We start from the raw sequence: 21451 nt of genomic DNA, 5'->3' as shown, positions 1-21451 counted from the left end.
TGGGTTAAGTAACGCACCCACAGTCATATCACTAGTAAGGAACAGAGGATATGAACCAAAAGCAGTCTAATTATGTTATGCTGCATTCCAGCAGTGAAGTTTTCTTTTCAGTTGGATGGTTCACACAGCATAACCTTAAGTAGGCTCCAGCGGGGACTTTAATGTGAGGGGAGGGAAGAGTAAAAGAGACTGACAAAGGAAAGATCTGGAGAAAAAAGAGTAGATTGAAAGGGCTGAAGGGGGAGGGCGCTTACTAGACTGTAAGCTCTTTGAAGTCAGGGATCATGTCTCATTCATCTTAATATTTTCTAAGAATCCAGCATGGTTTCTGACACCAAGTATTCATTCATGAAATATTTATGAATGATTTGATTTGTTGAATTCAGGAAACCTTGGGAATCTTTCCCCAGATCCAAGGATGGGGGTAGAGGTAAGCTAGGGAAAGAAGGGGAGAAACTTGGAGGAAAAAGGAGAAACATTAGACAGGGGAATGACAGATGAGAGAGAAAAATAAAAATAAAAAAGGGTAAGTCTATAATTGACTAATTTTTTAAACTCGAAATTTTCAAGTGAAACATTGAAAAATTATTTTTCTTCCATGATATTGTATGAAGAAACATTTCTAAAAATCCCAAAGGCCATCTAAAAATTTAGATTAGCCAACCTCCTGGCAAAGTCTACTGTAGATTTCCTTAACCTATTGTCTAGGTACATGTGCCAGTTTGAATGTATTGTGTCCCCCAAATGCCATTATCTTTGTGGTCTTGTGTGGGGCAGACCCTTGGGTGCTGGTTGGATTTGCTTGGAGTGTGCCCCACCCAGCTGTCGGTGATAATTTTGATGAGATGTTCCCATGGAGGCCTGGCCACACCCATTCGGGGTGGGCCTTGATTGGTGGAGCTATATAAATGAGCTGACTCAAAGAGGAAAGAGAGTGCAGCTGGGAGTGATGTTTTGAAGAGAAGCAAGCTTGCTAGAAAGGAACGTCCTGGGAGAAAGCCGTTTTGAGGCCGGCGCTTTGGAGCAGACGCCGGCTGCCTTCCTAGCTAACAGAGGTTTTCCAGACACCACTGGCCGTCCTCCGGTGAAGGTACCCGATTGCTGAGGTGTTACCTTGGATGCTTTGTGGCCTTAAGACTGTAACTGTGTAGTGAAATAAACCCCCGTTTTATAAAAGCCTGTCCATCTCTGGTGTTTTGCATTCTGCAGCATTAGCAAACTAGGACAGTACACCTGAAGGCACAGTAGAGCTACACAGTAGGGGCCTCTCGTTCTCAGTGACTCACAGATGGCCCCTCACCCATTCCCTGCTTTAGCTCCTCAGATTTTGTCTCTTCAACCTGGGTTTTCCCCTCAGTTCTTATTACCCTCTAGGTGTCACATCTGTCCCGTCCTGTTTGTCTCAAATCTGGCTCTTACAGTTTGCATCTCTTCCTCTTAGTTCTATTTAAACATACTTCAAAATATCTCTGTTCTCAGTAACACCCTCTTAGAAACTCCTTGAGTTACAAGTCATCCTTAGACTGCTTCATTATGTTATTTCTTAAAATAAACCTTATCTTCCAACTCCCTCTTTTAAATTAAAGCACCCTTTTAAAAAAAAATTAATACGCTTCATTGATACATTTAAACATATCATAAAAGTGTAAAATTCAGTGGTTTTTACTATATTCACATAGTTGTGCAACCATCACCACTATCTAATTTCCCCTCTTTCTTATTGTCTTTCCTCTTGATGGGTATCTCTTTTTTGAAGATTACAGATAGACACTTATATATCCAAATAAGTGTTTTTCCCTTCACTTTCTCCAAAAATGTGCCATTGCATGAAGCATATTTAGGGACTTCTTAAGAGTTGCTATGAGAACCATCCTACATTCTTTTGCACATATTCAGTGGTGAGAAATTTTGTCCACTGTGGCTTTGATTATTGGAAGCTTGTGAAAGTCACTTGGAATCAAATCTTATGACTTAGGTGTTGCAAAGGGGAAAGCTGGGTGATAAGACTTTTAGTGAAAAGTGAAATAAGATTGTAAGTAATGGGCTGGATTTTCTAATGTGACTGGAAAACTAGCTTTGTAAATTCCAAAATAGTAATTAGAAGTATGCAACGTGTCTGGCACGAAGTAGTATTCTCCCGAGGGGGCTTGTTTGAAGGGCCGCACTCATCTGACACTCATTCTTGCATGTGTGGGTGTATTTGAAGAAGTGGGTTGGTCTCATTACTTTATAGTTTTCCCTTTTCTTAGTCTAATTTATAAAATAAATTAAATGAGCCCAAGTTTCCTTACTTCATTGGGGAAAGATGTTTGTGTGTGTAGGGGAAACAGCAGTGGCTGAAGGGGAACAAAGACCCAGTCTGAGCTAAATGGGTTGTCTTTTTTAGTTTATATGTTCCCTAGGACAGGTCATGGTTATAATTTTATTTTTAAAAGACCTCGAGCTAAGACCTATGACCAGAGGAGTAAGAGGAAATGATGATAATGATGTTTAGCATTATTAATCGATATCTTTTTACATAATAAACCAATTGTGATTTTATATAACAAATTTGTCTGATTAAAGTGTTTTTAACCTTTACAAAGTTGAATAAGAAACAAACCTATCAAGCTCCCTGTCAATTTTTTCCTGCCGCCGTCTTAGGGCTTTTATTTCTTCATTAATTCTGTGCTTTTCTCTATAAAATCAAAATTTAGAGTTAAATTTTAAAATAAAATAGTCTCTCATAATCGGGAATGAATAAATCAACAATTTCTACATTTATCAGTAAAAGTCCTTTATGAACCACTTCTTCAGCGTTCCCTCCCTCTGTACGACTTGGTGGGAGGAATCCCCCAGCACATCCCCTCTTACAAACATGCGCCAAACCTGTCGCCCACAACAGCTGGGTATGGCCTAGACATCCTTCGCTGTTTCCACAAGGGGCCCTCCAGCAGGGGCATCCAGCCCTGTTCTTCCCACCAAGCACAGGAGATCGGAAGGCTGTGTGTGTGTGTGAGTGGGAGAGAGAGTGTGCTGGGGTTGGAGGGCAGGAGGGAAAGGGCATTGGGCTCAGACTCCTGTTCTGCGAGCTGGACAAGACCTAGCTGGCAGCTCTTCCATCTACTTTTCTTTGATTTGTTTCCTGAGCAGCAACAGGTACCCAAAGGAGAGGATGCCCACCCTTTCTCCTCTTCAAGACAATAAAGTCTCTAGGCAGTTACCTTGATATCATGGATAGAAAAATTGGACCCTCCTAATCTGTTCTTATGAAATTGATGGACATCCTCTTATTAGGTGATTCCTGGCTTCCTAGCCCATAGGATTACCACAGCTGGCCATGATCAATCATTTAAATTAAGCACAAAAAATTAAAATTTTTTCCCCAAGAAGACATTTCAGAAAAGACTTCCTGTCTTGCTTTCCTCAACACCACCTCAGCAGCCACCCCAGCTCCACGGAACTTCTATTGCAGGCAGCCTTTCTGCCCTTCTTCCAGGGCTGATCTTTGTAAATGGATGATATTCTAATCTCTCTTTTCTGGAGCTTCTCTTGGCCTATCCATGTTGGGGTGTGTCTCCCCAACCATACTACAGCAAAGTTTCCTTCTATCCTTCAATCCCTGGCACTTGCCATGGCTCTGTGGGTACAAATACGCCCTTGATACTTACTCAAAAGGGATCTTCGAGTCTTTAAGATGCTCAGAAACAACTCTTCATCAGTAAAATAGGGAGCTTAGTTTAGATTATTTCTGCAATCGCTGCCAGATCTAAAAAAGTTTATGTTTCTATATTTAGCAATAATATAGCGTCAACTTACATCTTAAAATCCTTTTGGTTCTTTGCAAATCGTCTTTTTGCCTCCTTTGTAATATCACGGTAAGTTGGAGCAGGTGGTGTGCTTGGCTTATGGTTAAGGAAAGATTTCCAATTAGGAACATTTGAGAGAGATAAACAGTACCTCAGACTTCACAGGTGGACCAAGAGGGCCTTTAGGCCTGGACTTGCCAGTCATGAAGGGTCTCAAGCTTAAACATGAGTACTAAGTCCAGTGTTAAACCGAGAGAATTGAAAGAAGACAACTTCAAACTTGTGTCCTATTATCTGGACCACACCAGTCATAGTGCGCTATGATTTAATAGTTTCATAAGTCTTCTTTTTTCTGTGTTTTTTTTTTTTTTTTTTTTTTTTCCTGGTTAATATCAGAGCAAATGAGTTACTTTGTAGGATGTGTGTGTTTGGGCACAACATTAGATAAAGCTTGAATGAGAAGCAAATATTGTTAAATGTCAATGATAAACATGTACCTAAATTTTTGTAATCCTGTTTGGGCATTTCTTCATTTTTACTTATACTGAGAAACTTAAAAAAAACGAGGCCCATATATCTCGACTTTTGAGAGGCTCTAGAGGTAATTGGTGTTGGCTGCCTCGGTTAGCCTGGCTTCTGCTCATTGCACAGAAGAAACATGGTAAGCAGAAGGTGCAAATGTGCTGTTGATGAGGCCGGGCTCTTGTCCATAGGTAGAGCCTCTGATCGTGTCCCTATCCCTGAGCCTAATCCATACCTACATCTGGCAGAGCAGACACTTCCCTTTTGGAGCAGCAATTGGCAAATAGCCAAGTGACTAAAGGAGGAAGCCCCATCAGCTTGTGTTAAAAGAGTACCTTAGCCTCATTGATATACTAAGAACGCTTAAACCTCTGCCATCCCCAAGATACAGGGGATGGACTGTCCACCGATGCCTCACTCCCCACCTGGAACCACTCTTCAACATTACCCCTGTCTTTCTCTGAACACAGTTTTCCCATTTTAAAATCTATTTTCTGTTTCAAGGCTGTTCTTGATGCTTATTTTAATCTTTTTTTTTTTTTTTTAATCTTGGGTAAGAATATTAGGAGAAGCCCAGTGGATTTGGTCCCTGGGGACAAGATCACATAGCCAATTAACCTTATGACCTTCATTTTCTGAGTACCTTATCTCAGTTGAGATAACCAGAAGGGAAAGTGTGAATGGTCCTGTTTTATTTTCCTAGGCCGCTCAAGCAAATACCACAAAATGGGTTGGTTTAAACAATGGGAATTTATTTGCTCACAGTTTGAGGCTGGGGAAAAATTCCAAATCAAGGCTTCATCAAGGCAATGCTTTGATAGGGCACTCTGGGGCTGGCTGTTGGCGATCCTTGGCCTTTAGTTTGTCACAGGACAAGGCACCTGGAGGTGTCTCCTGGTCTCGCCCTTCTCTTCCAGGTTCCACTGATATTCAGTTTCTTGCTTCCTGTGTCTTTTCTCTCTCAATGTCTGAATTTCATTCTCTTATAAAGGACTCCAGTAATAGGAGTCAGACCCATCCTGATTGAGGTGGGCCACACCCTAACAGGAGTAACCTTGTCAAAAGGTTTTACTTACAATGGGTTCACACCCACAGGAATGGATTAGGTTTAAGAACATGTTTTTCTGGGGTACATACAGCTTTAAACCACCACAGGCTCCACAAAGATTCTCAAAATAAACTGGAATCGAATGTATGTGTTTCATGTTATGCTCTAAACTATTCAGGAAGTATCTTCAATCATTTATAATTTTAATATCAAGGTCTTAGAATCAAGGAAAAGAATTGGTTTTCTGTACATTCAGGATTACTTTCTCAGTGATGCCAGAAGTTAACAATTCCCACGCCCTGCCACAAAACCTGTTTAAAGTAGGCTCCTTACAGCATCACTAACTAGCAGGAAGCAGTATTGATAGTCTACTACTATATGCTACCAAGCACATAGTTTGAGAGGGTCTGGATGACTGTGTTATCCTGAACAGGATCAAAATTTCCTGTGTGTCAAATGAGACATAAAGGTCAATTCAAAGACCAAGAAAGGGCCACTTATTCTACAAATACTTACTGAGCACCTGGACACTGGAGATTTAGTAATGAACAAGATATACAAGGTTTCTACTCTCATATGGCTCATGTTTTAGAAAGTGTGCACGTAAGTGTGCATGTGTGTTGGGGAGGAAGATAAGCAAACAAGATAATTTAAAACAAATTATCATGAGGATATAAAATAGGATAATGTTTTAATAAAGCGACTGATTTACTTTGTAGGATGTGTGTGTTTGGGCACAACATTAAATAAAGCTTGAATGAGAAGCAAATATCAGGAAGAAAGAAGAGCTTGCTTGTCATATTTGAGTAGGAGACAGGGCAATATAGCCGGAGCAGAGTGATAGGAGATGAAATTGGAGAGGTGGGTGGGGCTGGTTCTTCCAAAAGGCTTTGTAGCCCATGGCAAAGTGCAATAGGAAGATACTGAAAGCCTTTAAGAGGCGGATCTATTTGATTTATGCCATGACTCCTATGTGGTGAATGGCTTGTGGAAAGAGCAGAAAAATAAATGCAACTAGTTAGAAGGTTTTTAGTTTGCTAAAGCTGCTGAAATGGAATATACCAGAAATGGGTTGGCTTTTACAATGGGGATTTATTACCTTACAAGCTTCAGTTCTTAGGCATGAAAATGTCCAAATCAAGTCTCCTCGAAGACTGGCTACCAGCGATCCTCAGCTCCTCTGTCACATGGCCAAGGCCCATGGCAACATCTGCTGGGCTCTCCCTTCTCTCCTGTTTCATTGCTTCCAGCTTCTGGCTTCAGTGGCTTCTTCTCTGTTTCTGTGGTTTCTCTCTGCTTCTGTGTGTCCTTCTCTCTCAGCTTCTCTGACTTTACTCTGTCAGCTTCTCTCTGTCCTTTCTCTGTCTTCTGTCTCTAAGCTTGTTTGCTTCTCTTTCAGCTTCTCTTATGAAGGGCTCCAGTAAGAGGCTTAGGACACAGCTGGGACATACCTCAACTGAAATAACCTAATCAAAGTTCCCACCAACAAAAGTCTACACACAGGAACATGATCTTTTCTGGGGTACATACAGATTCAAGACATCACGGGAGGCTATTTCCGTAGTTGCAATAAGAGGTGGTGGTGGTGCTTGGACTAGGGTGGTAACAGTGGATGGAGAGAAGTTAACAGTTCAAGTTATATTTTAAAGGTAGAGTTGATGAATCAGGGGTATTTTTAAATGGGTATCCTGAGAAGATTGGAATAATATTATACACCCTAAGGCATTTCTAAGAGAACAATTCCAAGCCTGGCAGTGGAGGTGACATTTTTGGGTGGAGAGGCCTGCCTGATAGCCAGCTGTTAAATCAATGTCCACTCATAAGACTGACAGTGCGTATCTCCTCCCCACCATTAAAAGCTTGGGCCCAGGAAAGCCTTGTACCAGTTTATCAAGTTAGCCTGCTTGCTTGGTTTCCTTTGGCAAGTAAGATCAAGCATTTATTGGGGGGGCCAACCTGGGGTCTTCATCCTCAGTGGCAGGAGGAGAGACAGCAATTCCTTGCTATGATGGTTTGCACTGACCAGAGGGGAAGGCAGGATTTTATAGTAGGGATGGACACAGAAGGCATGGAGCCAAGAAAGCACATGCACGTATTTGTGGACAAAGTTGACTGTTTCTTCATGTTTGTCCCTCTGGGCAGAACTTCCCATGAACTTAACCTTGGGGAATGGTAATGAAGTCACAGAGCTGAGACAGTACATGGAGCAATGTGCATAATTGCTGATAAGGTTGGAAGAGTTGAAGGATATTGGAAAGTGTGACAGCACATTACAATCTACCCCATCCCACAACTCTAACAATCTTTCCATCACCCCTTCTGCAGAAGTCCCTGAGTGTGGGAACAGGAAGGTACAGGTTTACAGTCTATGAAATTGAGAAATAAGGCCACAATTATAATACAAGCAGCAATAAGATAGACAAATAATCAATACAATCAGTGTGCCAGTATGAGTATAACTCCACTGCAAGGGTAGGTGAGGGAGCCAAGAGGAAAAGGAGTCTATAAACCCTAACTTTTGGATATAGCTTATAGATTTTGTGTACATGCTAAAGCAATGGTGACATACATGTGTTCATCAGGTATATATAAGCAGCAAGTGGCACCAATCACCAATCAAGACACAAGTACCACCTTGAGTGGCAGTAAGCATAGCTAAGGCCATATGGTTTTGCAACACTACTTTTCTCATCTGGGTGGTTTCTTCGTTTAAAAGGCTCATACCACATTTAGTATCATTAAGGGCATGTGCAGTAAAGTTTGCTAATGCTATAACTTGTGTTAATCCATCTAATGCTCCTGCACTAGGAAGGAAAATACTAAGTGGTCATTCCTATCAGGCTAAGGAGCGTTTTACTCTTAGACCAAAGCAATCTTGTAAACCTGGGAAATTCTGTGGTGTGCTAGGTAAAACTTTATGAACGCTCCCTGGCAGGAAGGGAGTACATCTACCCATCTGACTGTAAGGGATATATGGCCAAAAGTGTGTCCCACGTAACCAACCAGCACCCAGAGGAGGCACATATGCTCTGGCATGTTTAGAGCTGCTTTGTTTTCCTGTCCACTCATTCTGCCATACAATGATATTTTGACCACATTCCAGTGTGGACAGCTATCCCATGTGTCAGCACGCAGTTAAACCAGGAGCAGTAGGTCTTTCAATACACAAGGAAGTTCTGGCACTCAGGATGCCACCGGCAGCAACCATCCAGGTCAGGCCGCCCCAAACAGATGTCACAGAGGGGCGTATCTTGTTTAGATGTCCTCTTACTCCCTGCTGACTCTACTTTATCCAAGAGATATGAAACTATATGGCCACACAATGAGTTGTCTTGCGATGTTCACAGCAGTCATATCATAGGAAACCAAAAAAACCAAACATCCCCAGGGTGTGCAGAGCTCACCGTGACCTAGTGTCTGAGGAGCCGCAGCCATCACCAAAGTCCTGGCTGCAACGCCCGCCAGGCTCCAACCGCCAACGCCTGCGGCCTGGAACTGAGCATCACAGGAGGAAGGGACGGGCAGCTTAGGGCCCCACCACACGTAGGCACTGCCTACCCTGCTGCTTATTTCAAACACTGAAGCGGGCTAAAGTTGTCTAAGAAACCTTGAAGATACTGCATTTAAAGTGGTAGTGAGACGGTGGGGAATGAAGATGAAGGAAATGTAACATTTGTTGGATAGCTAACATGCCAGGCACTGTGACAGCATCTCTAGAATTCAGTTTGAGGCTGCTGAGCAATATAAGATGGTGACATGTCTTCACTTATGGAAATAGCTCTACTGGATACAGTCCTATTTGTTGCCTGGCAGAATTCCATCTCAGAAAGTCTCCTTCTGGGGAAGGCCTCATTTTTGGACTTGATCCCTGTTTTCAGTGTGCCCTGAGGGCAGCTCATTGTACTCTGGGAGAAAAAAATCCATAGTGATGTACGTTATATTCAAACAGTCACTGTTATTGAATGGCCAGTTTATCAACTGGAATTTCCTGTTTTCAATAGATTCTGCTGGCAACCTATGGTCAGAAATATAACATTGTCTTCAGTAAGTGACATGAAGCTCATGAGATCCGATCACACTGTACAAATTACCTTGTATTCAAGGATCTTCTAAATGATGTTAGTGGAATAAATGTCCATATAAACTGTACTTTTCACTTGACATGAATCAATTCTGAATGGTTTAATTTCAAAATAAAATCTCATTACATTGGATCCAGATTACTTCCAAAATTCACTTGGAGATTTCATTCTTCACAAGTAATATAGTAATATATTTTATTATGCAATGAATAAGTGACGACATTAAGGACACATTAGTTGTCCTTAAATCTAAAAGGGAAGTAGAGGAAGCCTCACTCGAAATAATTAAAGCAGATAAAAATGAAACTTACAAAAGCTACTCATTTCGACCAATGTTTCAGCAAGATTTAAAAAATATTATTGTACAAAGAATATAATAGCAGCTTAGTGTAATTAAAAGAAAATAAAAAATTCCCAAAACTCCACTAACCAAAAAAAAAAAAACTATTTTCATTTTCTGTGTCATTCTTTCTATGCCATATACAAATATATATTTTACACTATTGTTAATATGGCATGATTGTTTCCTTTACCCAACATAATATCATAATTTCCCCATGCATCCAGGTTTTATAATAATTATTTTAATGTTTACAAAAGATTTCACTGAGTGGATATACCAGAGAGGCTCTATTGTGCAAACACCGCAGGGTTTAGTAATGTGAATTTACCAATTTCTCCTCTTTTCCCCAATTGTAGGTTCCAATATAACATTAGCCCCACCCCCACTTCCCCAAGAACCTAGCAAGGAAGAGCTGTGTCTCTCCTATATCAGGTCTTTCTGAATTCTGGGAGAAGACAGTCCTGGCTTTGCTCAGCTTTGGGCTGGAGCGATGAACACAATTGAAAAAAGAAACAATTGTCCTGGTCTTGCATAAGCAAGAAGCCCGCAATCCAAATTATGCCAGATTTCCACCTTAAGTCCTCTCCTCCCCCACCTTTGCCTGTCACAGACAGTGGGAAGGAACTGGTCACATTAGAAGAGAAACCTCAACAATCTCCTCAAAACAAATGATACCTGAAGATATCAGGTTACTTTTAATGCCAGTCTTACTCCCACACTCACATCAAGTGACAGAAAGTCTAAGACCTTCTCTGATAAGTACAACTAATGATACACATTTCCTAAAGCTTAGATGGTCTTGAGCAGCTTAAATTTAATTCACCAATTACTCCTCTTTTCCTGCTTATTTAATTGTTCCCTCAGAGTGTTAGATTTTCAAAGACTTTGTTCTTCTACAAAGTTATATTGTGCTCTTGAGTATGGTTTCCATGATGAAATATTTGTGAGAGAGAGAATATGTTTGTCACTCTGAACTAACTGGATTTTCTTTGCCTGGCACATTCATTGTATACTGTTGGTATTGAAACAAAAAACTACATTTTATTTCTTAAAAATTATAAATTTTGAACACATGGCATTACTGAAATGACCTGGGTATGTATTCTCTAATAAAGTCATTCTAACTGCCCACAAATTTTGGTCACAGTTTTAGATTTGTGTTGTGTAATATGGTTCGTGGCTGTATGATGTTGCTGTTAATTAATAAAGCATTAATCAATGCTACTTACACTACTCAAGGGTGATGTTCTTCAGCAGACTTCTGTTAATGTTTATTAATGAATATTCTAATTTTTATTCTCTTCAGATACTTAAAGGCATCCGTGTTCTCAACTGTGTAAAAATACTGTACTTATAACTTATACATGATCAAGAATTGTCATAATTTATTCTTTGGGGATATCTGTGGCAACATGTTTTCAATGCCTCTGTCTGAATTGGACTTCAACCTCATTTTCCCATGTGATACATGGAGGCTATATGGCAACTCAACGGAGAAGGAGCCATTTTAGGAAAAATGAAATGGTCCTATTCTAGCACTTCATAAGAACTGTGCTTGGGATGTAACAAACAAGACCTGGAGGCATCCTAGAGACCTTGTCTCAGAACCTGGGGTCTTGGACCTCCCTTAGAATTGTGAGATATTGGAGAATAAGAGACCTTAGAAATTCTATTATATTATAGATGAAGAAACTGAGGCAGCTAGAAGGGAATTACCTTGGCTTTGAGAGTGGGGGCATGTGTGAAACTCAGGAATAGAGCAGCCAAGGGGCAACTTTTGCTTTATCTGCTAAAAGTGTTGTCCTAGAATGAGACTCTTCAGGGGGCTTTGTTATTACCTTATATTCCTTAGAGAAATTCCTTGGAGTATCCCCCAAGTTGTTTCTAAATTTCCCAGGTTTAAGGCCAAAGTGCCCATTATAACCATAAGGCTGTTGTATAACAAGTAAATGGGACCTAAGAGGAAGTGGTGGCCAGATCTCCCCCTTTATACACCAAAAAATTAGTTAATTCCTAATCTTAAAATTTAAATTCTAGAAATAACTTATTGGCATGTGGCCCACACTAACCTTAGAAAAATTATCGTTTAATATTTACCCTTCTTTCTTTTTTTTTAAACTATTGCCCACAGCCCAAGAGTATGTAGGTAGATTATTTTTTAATGCATTTTTTATTGTGAACTTCAACGTATATACATAAGTGATAACTTTCAAAGTACGATTTAACAAGTAGTTAGCAAATCTCAAAGAATGTCATGGGTCAGAGTTCCACAATTTCAGCTATTTCCATTATTGTAAAATATAGCATACATACAGAAAGGTGTTAACTTTTGATGTATAGCTTGACAAACAGTTATATAGGTAATTTTAAAAATTGTTATGGGTTACAGTTCCACAATTTCAGTTCTTTCCTTATTGTGAAATATAGGGTATATACACAAACAAGGAGTTGCTATAGAGCAAATTTCAAAGAATGTTATAGGTTATAGTTCCACCATGTCATTTACCTCCTTCCAGCTATTTCAACACCCCAGCATCTAAAACAATATATATTTATATAAAGTTTCAGTATTCATAGACCTTTGTTAAATCTTATCTTGTTTGTTGCTACCCCTTCCTCTCACTTAATCTCTTTCTCCATCTTCAGGGGTGTCTAGGCAGTGACCACATTAACTTGTTTATATCGAAAGTGGGGGGGTCAACAGTATGGGGAAGGGGGCTACATCTGATTGTCATTCTTAAAGAGGCTGTTGCCTCTGGATTTTAGGACTTGTCTGGCATAGAAACACTCTGGTGTATTTAAGTTTCTGAGAGAGAAAACTTAGTGAGTGAATCTTTTATAGACTATCAGCTGGGGACCTAAGTATTGGGGGACAACTTTTGGTAAGAGCATGGCATATTATGACCATTTGGGATGTTTAGCTGGAGCTTGCATAAGAGAAACCTCCAGATAGCCTCTCTACTCTATTTGGGATCTATTAGCCACTGTAACCTCAGCTTGTTACCTTTCTTTTTCCCCTTTTTGGTTAAGCAGTCATTTTCAATCCATTGCTGCCAGAGCCAGGCTCATTCCTGGGAGTCATGCCCCACACTGCCAGGGATATTCATTCCCCTGGGGGTTAGGTCTCTCGTGTCTGCGTGTGTGTGTGGGGGGGGGGGGGTGAGGTTAATGAATTTATTTGCAGAGATGGACTTAGAAAGTGAAAGGCCATACTTGAGCAACAAAATGGTTTCCCTGGAGGTGCCTCTTAGGTATAATTATAGGAAGAGTCTGCCTCCTGGTTACAGCCCTAAGTTTCCTTATTATGAAATATAGGGTACATACACAAACAAGGAGTAGCTATAGAGCAAATTTCAAAGAATGTTATAGGTTACAGTTCCTATACAGACCAAGCCTCAAGTCAAGGGCTTGATTTATTAAGTAGTGGGTTCCTGATTTCATTTAATATATATTCTATCCCAAGATAAACGGTCACTGTCTTACATTGTCTTTACTTAGTTGTACAATCATTTTCACTCTCAACTTTAAACAATTATCATAACATAAAACATCCCAGAGCTCTTATTGGCTGTAGGTTTGTGGTGCTACTCTGTGGGTTACATGCATTTAAACAACTACTTACAAACATGTTTGCTTTCAGTGTTATCACTGATACTTCTAATCCCACTAATGAAGCATAGTCACTCCTGACCATTCCCATACCATTAAGTTCACCCTCATTATATCTGTACATATTAGATTATCATTCCTCTTTCACTAGCTTCTATCTCTAGGTCCCCTATATTCTACATTATAAGACACTTATTTTACATTTTTCTTGGAGTCCACATTAGTGGTAACATACGATATCTTTCCTTTTGTGTCTGACTTATTTCACTCAGCATTATGTCTTCAAGATTCATATGACATGTTGTCATATGTTCCACAACCTCGTTCCTTCTTATTGCTGCATAACCATATGTGTATACCACATTTTGTATATCCACTCATCTGTTGAAGGACATTTGGATTGTTTCCATCTCCTGGCAATTGTGAACAATGCCTCTATGAACATCGGTGTGCAAATATCTGTTCATGTCACTGCTTTCAGATCTTTTGGGTATATACTGAGAAGTAAAATTGCTGGATCGTAGGGTAACTCAATATCTAGTTTTCTGAAGAAACACCAAACTGTCTTCTACAGTGGCTGTACCATTATACAGGCCCACCAGCAATGAATAAAATTTCCAATTTCTCCTCTCAAGCATTTGTAGTTTCCTGTTTTGTTTAATGGCAGCCATTCTTATTCATGTGAGATGATATCTCATTGTGGTCTTGATTTGCATTTCCCTAATAGCTAGTGAAGATGAACATTTTTTTCATGTGTTTTTTAGCCATTTATATTTCCTCTTCAGAGAAATGTCTTTTTATATTCTTTGCCCATTTTATAATTGAGCTGTTTGTAGTATTACAGTTGAGTTGTAGGATTTCTTTATATATGCAAAATATCAGTCTCATCAGATACATGGTTTCTAATTATTTTCTTCCATTGCATTGGCTGCCTCTTCACCTTTCTGATAAATTCCTTTGAGGTACAGAAGCTTTTGATTTTGAGGAGTTCCCATTTATCTATTTTTTCTTTCTTTGCTTGCACTTTGGGTGTAAGGTCTAAAAAGTGACCTCCTAATACTAGGTCTTGAAGATGTTTCCTACATTATCTTCTAGGAGTTTTATGTTACTGTCTATTACATTGAGGTCTTTGATCCACTTTGAGTTAATTTTTCTATAGGGTGTGAGGTAGGGGTCCTCTTTAATTCCTTGGATGTGGATATCCAGTTCTCCCAGCCACATTTGTTGAAAACTGTTCTGTCCTAGTTCTGTGAATTTTGGGGCCTTATCAAAAATCAGTCAGCCATAATCTCCAGATTCCAAGATGCTGGTCCCTTTGGGTATTATATTATTATTTAACTTATACAGTTTGTTCAAATACCATAATTACATGGAACTTTGAATAGGAAGTGAGACCTGGTAGGTTTGCATAGGTTAGTGTGAAATAGCAACACATCCCAAAGTAATTTGGACAGAAAATAAAAATATATATGCAGGGCCCCCCTGAGGAGCTGGGGGAAAATGCAGAGGTGTTGGGCTTCCTCACCTGGATTGTTGTTGATGTTCTCACAAACATTGAGGACTGGCAGTTTGATGTGCTGAGCCCTCTATCATGGGACTTGCCCTTATGAAACTCATTATGGCAAAGGAGAGGCTAAAACTGCTTATAATTTTGCCTACTAGTCTCCCCCTGAGTACCTCTTTGTTGCTCAGATGTGGCCCTTTCTCTCTAGCTAAGCCAGCTTGGTGGGTGAACTCACTGCCTTCTCCTCTATGTGGGATCTGACTCCCAGGGGTGTAAATCTCCCTGGCAATGCAGGATATGACTCCCAGGGATGAATCTGGACCTGACATTGTGGGATTGAGAACATCTTCTTGACCAAAGGGGGATGACAAATGAAACAAAATAGTTTCAGTGGCTGAGAGGTTCCAAATGGAGTTGAGAGGTCACTCTGGTGGGCATTCTTATGCATTATACAGATAATCCTTCCTAGGTTTTAATGCATTGGAATAGCTAGAAGTAAATACCTGAAACTATCAAACTGCAACCCAGTAGCCTTAACTCTTGAAGATGATTGTATAGCAATGTAACTTACAAAGGATGACAGTGTGATTCTGAAAGCCTTGTGGATCACACTCTCTTTATCCAGTGTATGGATGGATGAATAGAAAAATGGGCACAAAAAAACTAAATGAAAAATAGTGTGTGTGTGGGGGGGGTGATTCGGGTGTTCTTTTTTACCTTTATTTTTTATTCTTATTTTCACTTTTTCTGGTACAAGAAAAATGTTTGGGGAATAGACTGGGGTGATAGGTGCACAACTGTATGATGATACTGTGAACAATTGATTGTACAGTTTAGATGATTGTATGGTGTGTGAATATATCTCAATGGAATAGAATAAAAAAAATCAGTCAGCCATAGATCTGGGGGTCTATTTCCAAATACTCAGTTAGATTCCATTGATCAATATATCTATCCTTGTGCCAATACCATGCTGTTTTGACTACTGTGGCTTTATGGTAGGCTTCAAAGTCAGGAAGTGTAAGTCCTCCCACTTCATTTTTCTTTTTTAGAATATTTTTACAATTTGAGGTCCCTTTCCCTTCCAAATAAATTTGATAAGTAGATTTCCAAGTCTGAAAAGTAGGTTGTTGGAATTTTTATTGGAATTGCATTGAATCTGTAGCTAAGTTTGGGTAGGATTTACATCTTAACAATGTTTAGTCTTCCTATCCATGAACATGGAATATCTTTCCATCTCTTTAGGTCCCCTTTTATTTCTTTTAGTAAGTTATATAATTTTCTGTGTAGAGGTCTTTTACATCCTTGGTTATTTCCAGTCATTCTAGTATATAGGAGCACTACTGACTTATGTGCATTAATCTTGTATCCTGCCACTTTGCTGAATTTGTTTTTGGCTCAAGTAGCTGTCATTGATTTCTCAGGATTTCCCAAATATAAGATCATATCATCTGCAAATAATGACAATTTTACTTCTTCCTTTCCAATTTGGATGCATTTTATTTCCTTGTCTTGCCAGATTGCTCTGGCTAGAACTTCCAGCACAATGTGAATAACAGTGGTGACAGTGGGCATCCTTGTCTGTTTCCTGATCTTAGAGGTAAGGCTTTCTGGCTTTCACTATTGAGTACTATGCTGGCTGTGGGTTTTTCATATATGCCCTTTATAATATTGAGGAAGTTTCCTTCGATTCCTACCTTTTGAAATGTTTATAGCAAAAAAAGATGGTGAATTTTGTCAAATGTTTTTTCAGCATCTGTTGAGATGATCATTTGTTTTTTCCCTTTTGATTTTTAATGTGTTGTATTACATTGATTGATTTTCTTACATTGAACCACCCTTGCATGCTTGGAATGAACCCCACTTGGTAATGGTGCATGATTTCTTTAATGTTTCTTTGGATTTGATTTCTCTATATTTTTTTGAGAATTTTTGCATCTATATTCATTAGGCAGATTGGCCTGTAGTTTTCCTTTATTGTAGCATCTTTATCTGCTTTTGGTTTGAGAGTGATGTTGGCTTCATAAAATGAGTTAGGTAGTTTTCCATTTTCTTCAATTTTTTGAAAGAGTTTGAGTAGGAATGATTTCTGTTCTTTTTGGAAAGTTTGGTAAAATTCCCCTGTGAAGCCATCTGGTCCTGGGATTTTGTTTGTAAGAAGATATTTGATGACTGATTGGATCTCCTTAGTTGTGATTAGTTTGTTAAGGTCTTCTATTTTCCTCTCTGGTCAGTCTAGGTTGTTCATGTGTTCCCAGGAAATTATCCATTTCCTCTAAATTGTCTAGTTTGCATCCAATTCTTCATAGCATTTTCTCATGATTTTTGAATTTCTTCAGGATCCACTATAATGTCTACCCTCTCATTTATTATATTGTTTATTTGGGTCTTATCTCTTTTTGACTTTGTCAGTCTAGCTAAGGGTCTGTTTATCTTGTTGATCTTCTCAAGGAACAAAGTTTTGTTTTTTTTTATTCTCTCTATTGCTTTTTTGTTCTCCATATCATTTATTTCTGCTTTAATTCTTGTTATTTCCTTTCTTGTACTTGCTTTAGGATTAGTTTGCTGATCATTCTCTAGCTTATTCAGTTGTTCCATTAGTCCTTTGATTTTAGCTCTTTCTTCATTTTTAATGTATGCATTTAGAGATATAAATTTGCTCCTCAACACCGCCTTCACTGCATCCCATAAGTTTTGATATGTTGAGTTCTCATTTTCATTCATCTCTAGATATTTAGCAATTTGCCTTTTAATTTCTTCTTTTATCCACTGATTGTTTAGCAGTTTTGTTTAACCTCCAGATATCTGTGAATGTTCTAGGTCTCTGATGGTTATTGACTTCTAGTTGCATTCCATTGTTGTCAGAGAATGTGCTTTGAATAATTTCAATCTTTTTAAATTTATTGAGGTTTGTTTTATGCCCCAGCATATGATCTATTCTGGAGAAAGTTCCATGAGCACTAGGGAAGAATGTATATCCAGGTAATTTGGGATATAATGCTCTATATATGTCTGTTAAGTCTAATTCATTTATCACATTGTTTAGATTCTCAGTTTCCTTATTGGTCCTCTGTCTGGTTGACCTATCTATAGGAGAGACTGGTGTATTGAAGTCTCCCATGATTATTGTGGAAACATCTATTGCTTCCTTCAGTTTTGCAAACGTTTATATCATATACTTTGGAACACCTTGATTGGGTGTGTAAACATTTATTATTGTTATTTCTTCTTGGTGAATTGTCCTTTTTATTAGTTCATAGTGTCCTTCTTTGTCTGATATGACATCTTTGCATTTAAAGTCTATTTTATCTGAAATTAGTATATTGCTACCCCTACTTTCTTTTGGCTATAGCCTGTGTGGAATATTTTTTTCCCATCCTTTCACTTTCAATCTCGCTGGTCTAAAATGAATCTCTTGTAAAGAGCATATTGATGGTTCACAGTTTTTAATCCATTCTGCCAATCTATATCTTTTTATTGCATTTAATCCAGTCACATTCAATGTTATTATTGTGAAGGTAGATCTTGAATCAGCCATCTTATCCTTTGGTTTAGATGTAATTTTTTCCCCTCTCTTTATTTCCTTTCATGTATCCTTACTAATATTCTTAAGTTCTGTGCCGTTCTCCAGACCTCTCTCTCCTGTCCCTTTTTCTCGGCTGTTAGAGCTCCCTTTAGTATTTTTTGTAGGGCAGGTGTCTTATTAACAAATTCTCCCAGCATTTGTTTGTCAGTGAAAATTTTAATCTCCCTCTCAATTTTGAAGGAGAGCTTTGCTGTATAAAGAATTCTTGGCTGGCAGTTTTCTTTTTCAGAATTTTAAATATGTCATACCACTGCCTTCTTGCCTCCATGGTGCCCACTAGTAGTCAGTACTTATTCTTATGTTGTTTCTCTTGTATGTGATGAATCACTTCTCTCTTGCTGCTTTCAGAACTTTCTCCTTTTCTTCAGCATTTGACAATCTGATCAGAATATGTCTTGGAGTGGGTTTATTTGGATTTATTCTACTTGGAATTCCTCAAGCATCTTTTCTTTGCTTATTTATGTCATTTAGAAGGGTTGGGAAGTTTTCCCCAAAATGTCTTCAAATACTATTCCTAGCCCTTTATTCTTCTGGAACACCAATGATTCTTATATTTGTGCACTTTATGTTTTCCATCATTTCCCTGTGATCCATTTCAAATTTTTCATTTTTTTTCACCATTCATTCTTTTATGCTTTTGCTTTCCATCACCCTCTCCTTGATTTTGCTAATTCTTTGCTCTGCCTCTTCAAATCTGCTGTTATGTAACACAAGAATATTTTTAATTTGATCAAGATCTTTTATTTCCATAAGATTTGCTATTTTTTTTTTTATTTATGCTTGCAAATTCTTTTTGCTCTTCTAGGGTCTTCCTGATGTCCTTTATTTCCTTAGCCATGACATTGATGTTTGTGTATACTTCTTTGATTAATTGATCCATGTTCTGTGTCTCCTCTGGCTTTTTAATTTGGTTGTCTGTGTTATCCATATCTTCTTATTTCTTCATATGCTTTATAATTTTCTGGTTTTTTTTTTTGATTCTTTGCATTTGCTTATCTTGATAATGTTCTTTTAGGATATGCAGGATTATTTGAACATTCATCTATAATGTGGCAGAGCTACAGCCTGGTGGAGAGCACTATCCCTGTCCTACCAGCACATGGTGCTCTTGAGCCACTTCTTACCCTCAAGACTGTTCTCCCCCAACTTCATCTATGCAATGAGTGGGGACTTCCAGCCTTATTGGTATGGGGCATGCCTTGCATAGTTTGGCACACAGTGGTACTGGCCATTCCTGGGGCTGCAGGTGGAGTACTCTGGGGCTGCAGAGCTATGCTTCTCACCTTCTAGCTCAAATATCCCACAGTTCCTGTCTGCCATACAACCGTGAGTCCCTGGGATTGGGGGAGGGCTCCTGGCACTTCTGTGTGGCACCTTGCCTGTAGGTTGTGCACACTGTGGTCTTCTGTGGAGGAAGAGTGTGTGCTGCCACAAGTCTGTCAAATCCCAAATTCCCTCAAGGGAGCTCTCAGCCCCAGGTATATGAAGGGTTATTTCCCAGCCAACTGCCAAGATGTCTGCATGGTACCTATTTACCTTTCGTATACTTGAAATATTTTAAGATCAGATTTGCAAGACTATCAAACAGACAGAACATAGCCATTTATCAAGAAAGAAGGAAAGAAGGAAGGGAAGAAGGAATTGAGGAAGAGAGGAAGGGAAGGAAAAGAACTGATACTAAGACTAAGCACATGAACCTTATTCTATTGGAGATAGCATATTTGTTGGAATCTCACCCAGAATCTAAATGTTCTAGTATTATGTGAAAAATAGGGTTACTGCTTTACTAAGTTTCATATTTGATATATCATTATCAGTAGATTTGTATAATAGTCTACAAATTTCAGGAAAATGGCTACTAGAAATATAAACCTATTTAATTAAAAGCATTCAACAAACTTATCAGGACTTTTACTAGGTTGTACTACTTTAGAGTAGGATGTCCCAAATTGGATGAGGATGCTCCTCTGTGCTACCACAGCATCCTATACATGCTTCTGTCACTGATGACACTATTTCCTATCTTTGCTATCCAATTTTTAACACCCTCATACTAGTACCAGACTGTCATTTAATAGGTACTCAGTGAGTGTTTACAGTTCTTTGTCTACTGAATAAGCACTCTTATTAATATTTCAGTGCAACTGAGTAATAGACTTCATCTTAAGAAGCTTACTCATCATGATAAAGTTAATTATTTTCTGTATATTGTTTAAGAATTCAGGGAAGAATCTTTTAGGAAAATTTCCATTAAAACAGTTAACATAAAAAGTTTTGGTGCTTCAAATGGTCAGCTTTAGTTCTCAGGAAAATTTAGTTATAGACAACAGTTTTTTTCCTGATAAGGCTGGATAATCAAGTTGTTGATTTATAATGATTCCACTCACTTTTATAATTTATGGCCTTGTACTGTGGGCCTTTAGCCATCCCCATTATTTCTGTGAACCTCTCCACTCCCTCTGTGCTGGTTTGAAGTTTGTTATGTACCCCAAAAAAGGCCATGTTCTTTTAATCCATTCAATGGGTGCAGACTTATTATGGTGGGACCTTTTGGTTAAGTTATTTTAATTCAATATGTGACCCACACAATTCAAGGTGGGTCTTAATCCTTTTTACTGGAATCCTTTATGACAGAATAAAGGATAGAAAAATCCCAGAGAGCTCAGAGAGAAACACCCAGAGACAGTAGAGAGAGAAAAGCCCCAGGGATGCTAAGAGAGGACCCACAGAAATTCAGAGAGGAGGCCACTGGAACCAGAGCTGAAGGCAATGAAACCCAGGAGTAAAGGACCACAGATGCTGGCCATGTGCCTTCCCATGTGACACATGTGTTCTAGATGCCTGAAGCCTTTCTTCAGAGTCCAGGTATCATCCTGTTGATGCCTTATTTTGGACATTTCCACTGTCCAAGAACTGTAATTTGCAAACTAATAAATCCCCATTGTTAAAACCAGTCTGTCATTTATCAG

At 38.9% G+C, this 21451-nt stretch overlaps 1 protein-coding gene across 1 annotated transcript in view; it reads right to left on the bottom strand.

The window, feature by feature from the left end:
- Positions 1 to 21451, bottom strand: part of FAM227B (family with sequence similarity 227 member B) — a 273855-nt gene that overhangs the window by 1606 nt on the left and 250798 nt on the right. Inside the window, exon 13 of the mRNA XM_037835095.1 lies at positions 3799 to 3874. Within this exon, the coding sequence (XP_037691023.1) occupies positions 3799 to 3874 (76 nt within the window). The remainder of the gene's footprint in view (positions 1 to 3798; positions 3875 to 21451) is intronic.

The sequence above is a fragment of the Choloepus didactylus genome, chromosome 4 (assembly GCF_015220235.1).
Source record: "Choloepus didactylus isolate mChoDid1 chromosome 4, mChoDid1.pri, whole genome shotgun sequence".
In the NCBI taxonomy this organism is placed as follows: Eukaryota; Metazoa; Chordata; class Mammalia; order Pilosa; family Megalonychidae; genus Choloepus; species Choloepus didactylus.
The sequence above is the reverse complement of the archived record's forward strand: the minus strand, read 5'-3'. Positions and strand labels throughout refer to the sequence as shown.